Below are 13,099 nucleotides of genomic sequence, written 5' to 3'. Positions count from 1 at the left end.
GTGGTATTTTTTTTTTATTCCTAATTGTTTTAAATTTCAAGATGGTGGCTCTGAGTATGTAATATCTTATTCCTTTCTTAGTAAGGCAAATTAATGAATTCAGTTTGTGTTTTTTAAATTGTGTAAAGAGACTCCTTTAAATATTTAAGCAAATGTGCAATAAGAAATATTATTTGGTTAGCAGTGTCCCACAGCTTGTATTCACAGCAAGTGTAAAGTAAGCTAATGTGCTTTGGGTAGTGTTTAGTTACATTTGATTAGCCTTCAGTGTTTACCACAATTAATGAAAGTACAATATTTTCATGTTCCTTGTCTTGGTTGGACCCTTTTGTAAATATAATTGAAAATTAAACTTCTCTGGTAGAGGTTAATCTTAACTGAAAATATCTTGAGCTTGTCAAGTATAGTGTTTATATTATATAGAGTTGTCTGCCCGTGGGATACTGTATGTAGCAGGAACCAAGTGTAAGAATCCCCCTATGAAAACAATTGCACCACGATGTCAATCTTATGAATGTTATGTACATAATAGAAGGCTAGGCAATTATTTTGATGGTTTATTGCTCCAAATTTTTATACTCTTTGTTCAACTAAATTACACCATTGGTTTTTTATTCCTAATCTAAAAACCACAACGGTAATATGGGATGCATTTTGTATTCCTAATAAATTTTAGAAGTTCCCAATCCCTTAAAGGGTTATACAAGCAGTTTTACTAGTAATAACATTATTATTAGTGTATAATCAGTTTCTGGGTTCTGATGTTATGCTGGGTAAAAGTTTACATTTCAGTGCAGTGTTTTGCTTTGGGCTTATAATGTATAAAAATGTTTTTCCTTTGCAATATACAGTTTTAATGGTTGTGTGAATTGCAGAACTGTTAGTAATAGTTGAAAGGGATTAATTTTATCATATAAAATTAGTTAGTTAGTTCACTTAATGATTGTGGAGGAGTTTTAGTAACATCACATAAAATAAAGAATGAAAAAGTCAGACTTTGCATGCACCATAGATGGGTAGGGTTGTCAGTGTAGACTCCCTCTTGTGGTGCACTGTATTTCTTATGGGCCTCTGTAGCATAACTTTGGCTCCTGGCTGCATTTGTTTCAAGTTATATTTACCTCCATTCCTGTTCCATTTCTTTTATCTTGCTGACCAACTTCTAAATTTTACCTCAGTGTAACTATGGATACACCCTAGATGTATGTGGCCACTGAACGGCTATGGGCGGCCTGCTATATATTCCAGATCCATAAATCTAACATGCCTTGCCTAGAAGGCAATTTACCTAAAGCAAACTAAATTATATGGAAGAAGACTAAAAATGGAATGGCTAACATTGCATTAAAATAGACTAATGGCTAGTACAGTGGTGTGTTGACCTTCCATTTAAATGATTGGCTGATTGAGTCCTGCCTGGCCCAGTGTAATTAAGCTGTTTACTGGGGAGGGTACTGTTGTGGTTGGGCACCACAATGGCTCTGGACTGGCCTAACATGAAGTTCTAAAGAGCATCTCTTCTAATGAAAGCGGAACTGAAACCAGACAACTTTAACTTTTAACTTTATAAATGATTATAGGTAAGGTACTCTGCATTAGCATACAAGTTTAATGGATTGAAGCATAAGTGCATTTTTATAGAGTTTTTGTGGTAAAAAGTTTTTTGAGAAGGATTAAATTTATCTAGCAGTCCTCTATCATGTGAATTGGATAAAACTAACTGTAAATATGCAAAAGCTAAGTACTGTAAAGAAAGGTATAGTATTTTTTTTAAAGGCCTTTGTACAGGGCCATGACATACACAATTCCATTTTGTTAAAATATGCCATCGCTTATCTGGTGTAAAACAACAACTGCAATAATTTACAGGAATAACAACCCAGTCATCAACATCTGGATTGGTTGGCCCAAGTCCATTGGTTCACAACTACTCTTATATTCCCATTCCCTTTAACACCTTAAGGAAGAAACCGTACAGGCAAATTGTTGGATTGATATAAATTAACTTGCCAACCAATAACATAATACTGCAATTGATTAATCTGGATCACCAGAATCAGGTACTTTTTTAGCATTCCAACAAACCAAACATTGTGGGAAGGCAATCGGATGCTAAAAACATTGGGAGCTCATAAACATGAATGTTTGTTGTAAGGTAGACCTACCGTACATTTTTTTTCTTAGTGCTGTAGTTGATCTTAATTCTGGTATAGTTATTTTATTGTTTTTATTGTGACTAGTTAATTTGATATTTCATAATCATGTGATCACCATTTGGATAGATAATTTTGCTCGTTTTCTGTACTTTGGATGATTATTACATAAGCTACAGAGTATTAATGGTAATGTCTGAAAATGATAAAAAAAAAGTACCGTACTGTATTTAGAGTACAGTACATCATATAGAGTAATCTGCCTCAATTCAAATCCCCTGTATCATAACTTCTCATGAATAAGTCTTCAATTTCTTGAAATCTTTAATATAATCAATCCTGTGAATACCTAGTGAGATATACAGTCTTGCGACCTCATATCTAAAAGTTCTAGAACCTAGAATAGAGTTGCAAATTACTTTACTTTAAACCATCCATAACTATTCTCATGTCGATACGATTTGTTAAATGCACAGTTAGCAATTCTCTTAAATATTTTGGAGTCAGGTTCCAATAACTGGACGAGGCATTGCACTTATCTTAAAATCTATTCTAGTTTTAATGAACAGCCAGAGTAGTGTAGTTCAATAAGTACAGGGGCAATTCTTTCATGGGATGAGACACCCTTTATCAATCTTGCTTCTCTGTTTACTATGTTTTGTAACTTCTTAGGTCACACTTTGGGCAGGTTGCAATAGTTACAGTAGTTAATCCTGGTAATAACACAAGTTTCTTTTCCGATTATTAATTCATCCAGGCATTTCTTTACAAAAACATTGTTTCTAAGGTGACATCCAGTGATCCTGGCTATATTTATTTGAGCACTAAATGGTAAATTTCTAATTTATAGTCATCTGATACAAGTAGGTCATGAACTCAACTGGACATCAGAATCAATTTGTCATTAAGTCCTTTTCATTTCCTAATACCACGACATAAGTTTTCTTAATTAGTTTTAGTTGTATAATTGCTATATATTTCCTAATACTAGTAAGAAGAACGTGTTTTAAATTTTTAGTTGTATTGTAAGGACACCGCTCCCTTCGTCGTCCAGAAAATCAACAAACTGTTTATTTATTTGAATTCTCCTTTCGCCACACCGTGGTTTCCCATGTATATGTATTTCGCTCTATCAGAGCTACATTTTGACATATGTATTATTTCATTACATGTTTCTGTTAACTCGAGGGGTGACAGGGTTGTGCGGTGTCCTTACAGTATCATCAATGTCATTTTTGAAAAATAAATCCGTGTATTATTTGCAAATACCTTGAAATTTACTCCATGACTATTATTTTTGACTGGCAAATATTATGCACGAAAATGCTCTGAAATTTACTAACATTTACCTGAATAATTAGCACAATTTAACTTACACACAAGCCTTTTTATAGTTTATAAATGAAATATTTGTTTTGATGATGTTGCTGTTTTTAAAATATTTTATCAATAGTTGATTATTTCTCATTTCGTTTATTATCTTATTTATTTTCCTCACTGGGCTATTTTTTCCTTGTTGGACAGTTGGAGTCCTTGGCATAAGGCATCCTTCTTCTCCAACTAGGATAGATAATAATAATAATAATAATATGATAGAAAGCTTATAAATATAATAGTCTACCCTAATACGATTTTCTGTAAACTCAAAGTAGTAGTAAACTAAGCGCTCGAAAAATGCCAACAAGTTGTATCTTGGTGTAAATTCAAAATAAGTTTTGGTAAACAACAACAATTACGGTAAGAAAATTGATATAAAGATGGTTGTAATCGTGATAGAGATTATTATAAAATGTATATATACAAATTAGAAGTGTTTACAGTGTTATGGAATACAAATTTCCAATTGTTTTGGGGAATATTAGGCAAAGAAAACAGTTTTACCCGTCAACTGAACTTTGTTTACCGTTCTCGACTAATGTGTACAATACCGAATAGACGTAAGATAGTTTTGTTTTAATGTTTAGTCAACATTCAATTGAATGTAACATTTTCATTATATATAGATTTTATAAGGCATATTTTAACCAAGGTAAATATACGATATTAAACCGAGATGCATCATAAGTTCTGGGTTATCCCGAACTTGTAGCGAATGTTTTTTTATTTTTTTTAATTATTTTTTTGAACTGACTGACTTAAAGTTTTTAAAGTTTATATATGAAAGATCAGTTTTAATGATACTCTTCTTTAAGTTTTTATTTTAATTGGCCATTGCTTCTTCAGTTTGTTAATATCCTTATTTCCTTTCCTCATTGGGCTACTTTCCCTTGTTGGAGCCCCTTGGCTTATGGCTTCCTGCTTTTCCAATTAGGGTTGTATCTTAGACGATAATGATAGGTATTTACTCTTTCCGCTACTCTTGAATATCTAAAATTATTATGTGTTGGCTACAGAACTGAGGATATCGGGCATCTCGTAACCAATAAGTGAAGCCGTCGACTAAGCAAGGACACATTTACTATTATGTTAGGTTAGGTGAGATTTAGTTAGGCTCCTGTTTTAGATTGAGCTGTGGAATTCTGAACCCCTAATTTGTATAGACTTCAATTGTTTCTCAACCTATATTGGAGCCTTTGTATATCAGCGGCCAGTTCCTCCAGCGAGCATAAAATATGGACACCAACTAAATTAAACTTCTCCTCCTAACCTAACCTACAAGTCGTGGCCTTACCTACTTACCCAACGGGGGCCTAATGCCCCCCTGCGACCCCCCTTACACTGCTGTATTCTTAGTCAGATGTCATCATACATACAAGTGGCCGCTATCATACATACACACACCTATTTTAAAATAGGACACAATCTCTTGTACCAAAAATTGATGGTTCTCTTTTCTCAAATTTTATCTTGTATATTTCATTCCACCACAATTCTTTCTGTCTTTAAATCCATTTACAAATATCACACTGGATACTTCCCTTACCCCCCTTTGTATTATTTTCTTTCAGCTATATCCAGCAGCCACATCTTGATGGCATACTGTATTTGCCTATCCTATACTCCTTTGTGTACATATTTAATTTTCTTAGATTATTTTTTTTTTTTACTGTCTTCAGACTTTGCCTCATTAAGTCATCTGGTCAAATTCTGTGTTTTGTGTCACTAGTATTGATAGTGCAATAATTTTCATTCTTCTTGTCAAGATAAATTCAGTCTTGTTTTTTAGCTCTCTACTCTTTGTTTGTTATTGTTTCCTCTTAGCTTTCGTTCTTAAACCACTTGGGTGTCACTCATCGAAGCTTTCTCTTCCTCTCAAATTCTAAACTAACACTATCAGTTCCTGCTTTTCCATTTATATCCCTCTCTATCAGTGTACCACTACTGTTGTAGATCTGTTTCTGCATCAGGTAACCTCTCCCAAAATTTTTTTATTTACTTTCTTTAGTCTCCCCATTTGAGATGAAATCCAAATTTTTTTCTAAATTGCTTGGGAAATTTTGGGTAAGTGATTAATAAACTGAGATGCTAGACTTCTATCAGATGGTAATGAGGAACCATGTATTGCCCTCTTTCCTTCCCTTATCTTTCTAATTTTGGAATCTTTAATCATAAGGTTCCCAAGCTCTGATATGTTGAGAAACTTCCATAACCTAACTTATCAAAGATGTTACTGCCCAAGCTATCATGGTTACTACACTGTCAATATAACATTTATCACATAGACAATATTCAGCTTGATATTATAACTCTCTTAATCTGAGGTTAATTATTTTAGTTCTTTTATAGGGAGCTGAACTGATGGTTCTACATTCCATGATAAGTGCAGTTATTTTAAAGAAAATTACGTGACACATGTATGTTTTACAAAGGATGGGGAATAATGAATGCAGGTTTCATGAATGTGCTGTGATTTACAGGTATACAGTACAGTATGTAACTCCTTAGTGCGTTATGTAATCTGTATTATTAATTCCATCATTTAGGTTCTTGGTGATCCTTTTCTGTATTTTCTGCCGATGTGTGGGGGATTAGGTTGATATAAGATGACTACAGAATTACGTGATTGAATTACTGTACTACCTAATGAATGCTCTGTACCTATGGTCTTTGAGTTAGTGTTGATTACCCTCTATCCAATACAGTACTTGAAAAATTAATCCTTCTACAACTGTATTTCTTTTCATCTTCGCTCTCCATCTTGGAGTATTCAAATGAACTGGTTCTGTGCTGTATTATTTTTTCATTGACTCGCGTAATGGTAACGTCTCTGCATGGTGATAGCCATACTGGGGTTCGAGTCCCGCTCAAACCTCACCGTCCTTTTGACCTAAGGAGCGGGGTTTGGGGGAACCTATAGGTCTACCTGTGGAGTTGTCAGCAGCCATTGCCTGGCCCTCCATGGTCCTAGTTAGGATAGAGAGGGGATTGGGCAGTCTCTAAAGCATTATCCTGCTTGCTAGGGCAATCACTCTCCCTTGCCTTTGCCATTCATGAGTAGCTTTTAAACCTTTATGACTCAAGAAAATTTTTTTTATATTGTAAGTGCTGTACTGTACTGTACTTCATATTTCTTTCAGATGTTCTCCGTTCCACAAACTCCAATTTCTCATTCTGGTACAAGTGGGGGTTCTGTGAGAGTTTATGCTAGAACGAGACCTTTGCTGGAAAGTGAGTCTTGCAAGGGTGCCAAGAGTATTCTCAAGGTATTGAAGGAGGAAAAGCAGGTGAGATATTTGAGTGTTCATTTATTTAGCTTTACTGTATACTGTAATATTTTCTCATGAATTTTGTTGTATTTTTTTTCCTAGATGGCTTTTAAATTTTTTTCTGGTTTAATGTCGGTATGTAGGAGGTAACCGAATATTGTAATTATTGATAATATAAGTTTGCGAAAACTTTTTTTTTTACAGCACTGTATATCATTGAAATAAACAGTGTTTCTTATCCATATAAAACTAATTGTATTTAATGCATAGGTTAAGGGACTGCCAAACTATTACCTACTAATAATTATTTTTTTATAAGGCATTTCAGAGATATGCTTTTTCCGGAAATTCGGGCTTTGGCAGCAGAGTTTAAAGTGATGAAAGAAAAAAATGTGCTCAAAGTTATTTAAAACGGTTCTTTTGGGTTCTTCAGTCAGCTATTCTCAGTTAAGAAGTTGCCCTGGGTCCTGGATACCACTGATCAACTTCTTGCCGCAAAATAAATTTCTTCTTTAAAGGCTGTTCAGCATGGAGATGGCAACTACCTGCGGGTATGGTCTCGTATTTCTGAGTACCTTTCGTCCAGTCCTACAGAAAGTACCTCCGCTTCATCCTTGAGGGAGTAGTGTACTAGCTCAAAGTCCTGTGCTTCATGTTGTCTACCTCTCCCCAAGAGATCACAAGTGTTCACACTGGTCTCAGCTTGGACCCACTCGAACGGGATACGTTTGTTGAGGTATCTGAACGACTTGCTGGTCTTAGCCTCTTCTGAAATGTAGTTGCTTCAGGTTTAAGATCACCTACTCTCATTTTGTTGCAATCTAGGTTTCGTGAGAAATTGGGAAAAGTAGAGTGGATGAAGTACTGTACTTGGGCGTGATGACAAAGCATCAGCTAGTCATCCCTTCAGAAAATTGTATCAACATCCTCAGAGAGGTAGTGTAAGTATTCTTCTTCAAGTAAAACTCCCAACTTGACTGTGGTATTTTTTTGGGGACATCTTTCCTAGTTGGAGAAAATTGTTCCACATGATGTATCCATCCAGCGATCATCTTGTTCCAGTGGAGTAGGAAGTACAGGGCAATATATCCTGGTGGCTGCATGACGGTACCTCGCCAGGGGTAGCGCTCTAACCTGAGGGACCAAGACGCTTTAAGGCTCTTGCATATCAACCTCATGGAAATGTGAGTGCTGTTCTTGTCACTACAAGCTTTCCAATAGTGTTTGGTAGGGCAGTCAGTATTGCTGAAGGGTGACATGACTACTATTGTAGCATATGTTAGCAAACAAGGAGGTACTTTCTGATGCATTTTTTCAGAGTTGCGGAAGCAGGTGCACATCTAGGTAGTAGCTAGCGCTATAGAATTGTCAGCAAGATTTCTTCCATACAAGAGGAATGCACAAAACTAGCAGGCACTCTGTCACCAGGGACAGGTAGTAGGTTTTTTCATACTCACATGGCAGAAAGGCTTCTTCCCCTTTGGGGAATCACATGCGATTGACCTGTTGACCACATGGCTAAACATGAAACTCTTGGTGTTCTGTTTGCCCATTTCAGACCCACTGGAAGAGTATGAGGACACTGTTCAAAGCCAATTGAATATCCTGAATGCTTATTCGTTTTCCTCGTTCAGCTTGTCTTGTGGGTCCCTAAAAACCACAAGACAATTGGGATCCTGAGCTGTTGGAATGCGTATTCGAGTTGCCAAGAGAATTACCCCCATGGAACATGCTTCTCTGTAAGCTGTACTGTCAGAGGTACCTCCAATCCAAAAAGTCACTCATTTCATGGGGAGCCAACTATGCAGCATCTAATCCAAGCAAAAGGCTTTTCACAAAAAACTGCTCTGTAGAAGTCTTCGTACTTATGATAGTCCTCTTGAGTTCACGGCCAGGACCAAAGACCCATGATACTAGGTTAGAGTCATTCACGATTTCTTCTCAGGAGGCATCCAGATGGGATGAGAGAATGACTGGCTTCTGTCCTCCAAGGGGTTTATGGTGCTATCTTAAGTTGGACTTGGCGCTTCAAACCTGAGCTCCAAAGACTTCATGGCACTAGCAGGATAAAGAGAAAGATATTCAAGATTTTTGTTTTCTTTTTAGCTTTGTTAGACAACAAGATTTGCCTCCTGTCCATCAAAGTGGTTTGAGGTCCAACTTTGGCAAGGGTTCATGAAGTTAGGCGTAGGGTACCTTTACCCTTTTTCCATCTTTGTTCTTGAGGTGGCTGCTCAACAAGACAGGATTCATCTCGTATGAGGTAGTGGATGTGACCTAAGTCTAGAAGGACTGTCGTTTTACTTTTATCTCTTCCCCTTCATATGGGGGTTTGGCAGTTGTTGGTGCTCTGAGCTGGGTTGCTTTGTAACTGATATGTTTAGAAGTATCTCCTCCATCACTCCAGACGAGTAGGAGGATGGATAGAATTTATTAAAATCTGTACTGTATCTCACAATAGATGCGAATACATTTGGACAACATATCCCTTAGGGGGATTAAGGTTCTTCTGTGACCAAGAATCATTTATTCTTGGTATTAGCCTAACCTAACTCCTGTGGTATTCCTATGCACAGACTGTTAGGAAGTTGGCAGGAATCATCACCTTTGCTCCTGCACAGGACCAGGTGCTTTGACCATTCCCAGGAAAGTTGAATTAGCCAGTGATTTGGTTCATTGGGACTTGCAACCTCCTATGGATGAATCTTCTATTGAAGGACGATGGCTTGTAGGAATAAGTCCCAGGCTCAGAGGTTAATGTGTTAGTCTTATACTGATGGGTGTGGGAGGGGACTTCCCTGGCACCCACCACCCGTCAGTAATTATTGCTACCTCGTTAAATTTAAAAGGCCAATTTAACTTTAATAAAGCCCTACTCCTATTAAAAGGACTAAGGTTTGTATACTTGCAAAAAATAGATATTACTTATAAACTTTTTGATTTTCATATTAAGATCCATCTTTGCAATATCCCATAGGGATAGCTCTTGACAGTCATTCATAAAAGACTGAAAAATGGTAGTTATGACCAGTTTTTATATGAGATGTAGAGTTTAGGCTTTTTGAAATGAAAAAAAAAAATAATGTGTACTGTATTAGGAAATTCTCAAACTAATTCTTTTAAATTCTTGAAAATTTTAGTTACATGCAAAAGTTTGATATAATTTATGTAGCATTAGTTACAGCTAACAATGTTTTGTAAATCTGCAGATGTCAGTTGAAGACACCAATGAAAAGCTCTTCAAGTTTGAAAATGTTTTTGATGAGAGCACTCCACAAGAAGATGTATACAGGATTGCTGTTGCCCCGTTGGTGTCTAAGGTAGCTGAAGGACACAATGCTACAGTTCTGGCATATGGACAGACAGGGTCGGGAAAAACATTCACAATGGGTACTGATCCTTCTGTTGCAAAGGTAACGTATTGTTTAATATTGTTATAGTCAGCTTTGTATTTTATTCTTTTTAATCTGAAATGTAAGATTTAAAAAAATATTTCTTCGTGCAAAAATACAAACCATCAGCCTATACTTAAAGGATATATAAATCAGCGAAGCTGGAATATGGGAGTTAAAATTATAACAAGGTGTAATGACTGACAAGTCATTACCTATCAGTAGGGGGCAGGCAACTGCCCCCCTGCTAGCTCACTGGCAACGCACTTAGAAGTCAGTTGTCAGTGAAACCATACCTCTTGTTGACTGGAGCTCTTCATTGGCAGATTTAAAAATTTTTTTTTTTTTATTTCGGTGCATTTTCCTTGAGTGTTTGTTACCTCAAAGATGCCTCCTGTTATGCGGAAATGTCCGGAGTACTACCGAGACCTGAGGTACTTTCATGAGTCCCTTAAGGTTAATCCTCATCTGTTGCATTCTCAGTGCCAAGGGCATGTGTTCCTAAGTTTTCCCTTTTGAATTTTATAGGGAGTGTTTTATAGGGAGTGACTGACTTACCAGTGGGAGAAGCACAGCAGGAGGAGGAAAAAGCCTAAGAGAGATTTTTCACCTTCAGGGTCATCCTCGAAGTTGAAGAAGGGCCTGGACAGGGAGGTCAATCCATTTCCCTCTAGTGAAATGATGGGACCTCCTCCTCAGGAGGAAACCTCTTCTTTTTAGAGGTCTTACGCTCTGTGTATACTGTAGCCTTCCTTGGGTATCCAAGGTTAACCTTTGGAGAAGCTGCAGCAGTTGTTGGCTTTCAGACGTCTGTCAGATGTCATTGCCCTACCAGCGTCTGCCCTTTAGTGGATTTGTTATTGCTTCAGCAATCGAACTACCCTCTCCTCTTTTGGAGCTTATCTCTTGAGCATGCTTACCTGATTGCTGCACAACCTTGACACGATCTTTCCTCTCTGGAGGAGGATCCTAGATCTGCCCTTTAGAGGAGGACTCTCTCACTATCTTAGGATGACTCACATTCCTCAACAAGTGCATCTCCAGATCGTCAGCCCCATTACAGAACACAGTTCCAGACGTGCTTCCAGGTGAGCTTCATCTGTATCATTGGTTGCTATCCTGGTTCCTGTTTTTCGCACCTTGTGCTCTCACTCCAGTTCCTCGCCTGATCATGCCCCTCGTAGACATAGATCTTTGCCCTCGATTGCTGCTAGATGTTCTTCCCTAAGGAGCGCTGTCTCCCCTCCCCTCTTCTCCTCTACTAGATGTTCTTTGAAGCACTTGTCATTGCCCCATCATCCATCTGATCACCAGACAATCTCTCGCCAGTGTTCTCCCGTCAGAAGTGTTCCTACAGGCCCATCTCCGGAACGATCCTCACTTTGTTGCTCACACCATGTGTCCTCCAAGCGCTTGTCTCCTTGGGGTTTGCTGGACAAGACAAATGCTTTTAGTCGATTACCTCCTTTAAGTGCTCTTTTGAGCTTTCTTCGTTAGAGGATAACACGCGCTTGCCCCGCTTACGCTCACGTTATAAGAGATCTAACGATTTTTCCTCAATAGTGGACAATGTTTGCTCGCCCTGATTGCGATCATCTCTCAAGCGCTTTTACGAACTTTCCCAGATAGAATAGGACGCTCGCTTGCCTCACGACTGTAAACGCTATTGTGTACCAATCGCCACAGACAGAACGCATGGTCTTCACCTTTTCATGATAGACATGAAAGTCTTTGTTGTCAACAAGTACAAACAACCTCAAGATATCATCGCGAACACTCGCCATCTGGTTACCTTCAACTCGCTTCTCCAGTAGAGGTGAGTTGGGGTAAGATATTATCTGACCCTATTTTGCCTAACAATCTTCCAAGACCACAATCTGAGGAAGTTGATTGTAGGCCTACAAGGCACTCCAAACACCTGTTGAAGGCTCGGCCTTCTCCCTCCAGGAATTGTCAACCACATGCTTTTTTCAGAAGAAGAGTTGCAGCCACTCTCCCAAACTTGCAGTCCAAGAAGGGATATTTCCGTTTCTCTCTTTTCTTCGCCCAGCTTAACATGTGCCATGATCAACTTAAAGAAGCTCAACGGGGCAGAGTTCCGGTTACTCCCTAGAGGAAACACGCGGGGTGAGAACCCACAGAGGTTCATTATCTCCAAGAGAAATTTTGCTGACAGAGAGCTCTTCTTGATTGAGTTCTCTGAAGAACATCATCCTCCATCAAAGGAGACCACTGTTTTTAGTCCTACCAGCTTTCTGCTAGACAAGAAGCCACCATTAGACCCATGGACGATGACTAGTAACCTCTTTCTTTTACGAAGGTGTCCGTTGGAAGGAGAGTAAGGTCACCAAGCAGGGGTATGGAATCGTCAAACTACCTTGACCGCCCACTATAGCTGGGATGTGACCCACAGGTCCCTAGACACTTACACTAGAGCCTGGTTTAGCTGCTCAGCAGTTGGTATAAGCTACCTTGGCTCCTCTCACAGGACCAGTAATTGGGCGTCGAGAGCTGAGGTTATGTATAAGACTTGGATGAAAATGAAGAATAACTGTCCTTTTCTTTTCTTTACAATCTTCCCTTTCCTTGGGGGTACAGCATCGGAAGACCTCTCCAGCTGTATTTGATCTCTCCATCAGGCAAATCCAGACGGCTTTTAGCAATTCCCAGATTTATGAGAAGTCTTCAATTTATAACAACTTCAAACCCATAACTTGCTAAGCCTACTACACAGAGTATTCGGGCTCGAGTACAACACTTATAGCCAGGACCGTGAAACCTGCTGGTTCACCTGCAGGAGTTCATGATGTGTAAGGAACCCTTACTCTCCTACGCATTGGAGATGCTAGAGCTTTGGGTTCTCGGGCTAAGCTTCCAGCCAGTTGGAAAAGAGGACTTCTTCCCACCT

The 13,099-nt window shown here is 38.3% G+C and overlaps 1 protein-coding gene across 2 annotated transcripts in view; it reads left to right on the top strand.

The window, feature by feature from the left end:
- Positions 1-3,814: 3,814 nt before the first annotated feature.
- Positions 3,815-13,099, top strand: part of LOC137621576 (kinesin-related protein 8-like) — a 92,388-nt gene continuing 83,103 nt past the window's right edge. Inside the window, exons 1-3 of one of the 2 annotated variants that reach the window (XM_068351980.1) lie at positions 3,815-3,890; positions 6,671-6,817; positions 10,009-10,212. In XM_068351980.1, the coding sequence (XP_068208081.1) occupies positions 6,671-6,817; positions 10,009-10,212 (351 nt within the window). In that variant the 5' untranslated portion in view covers positions 3,815-3,890. Of the gene's footprint in view, positions 3,891-3,955; positions 4,091-6,670; positions 6,818-10,008; positions 10,213-13,099 lie in introns of those variants that run through there. The other variant, XM_068351981.1, reaches the window with a different exon arrangement.

This window comes from Palaemon carinicauda, chromosome 28 (genome assembly GCF_036898095.1).
Source record: "Palaemon carinicauda isolate YSFRI2023 chromosome 28, ASM3689809v2, whole genome shotgun sequence".
Taxonomy (NCBI): domain Eukaryota; kingdom Metazoa; phylum Arthropoda; class Malacostraca; order Decapoda; family Palaemonidae; genus Palaemon; species Palaemon carinicauda.
The sequence above is the reverse complement of the archived record's forward strand: the minus strand, read 5'-3'. Positions and strand labels throughout refer to the sequence as shown.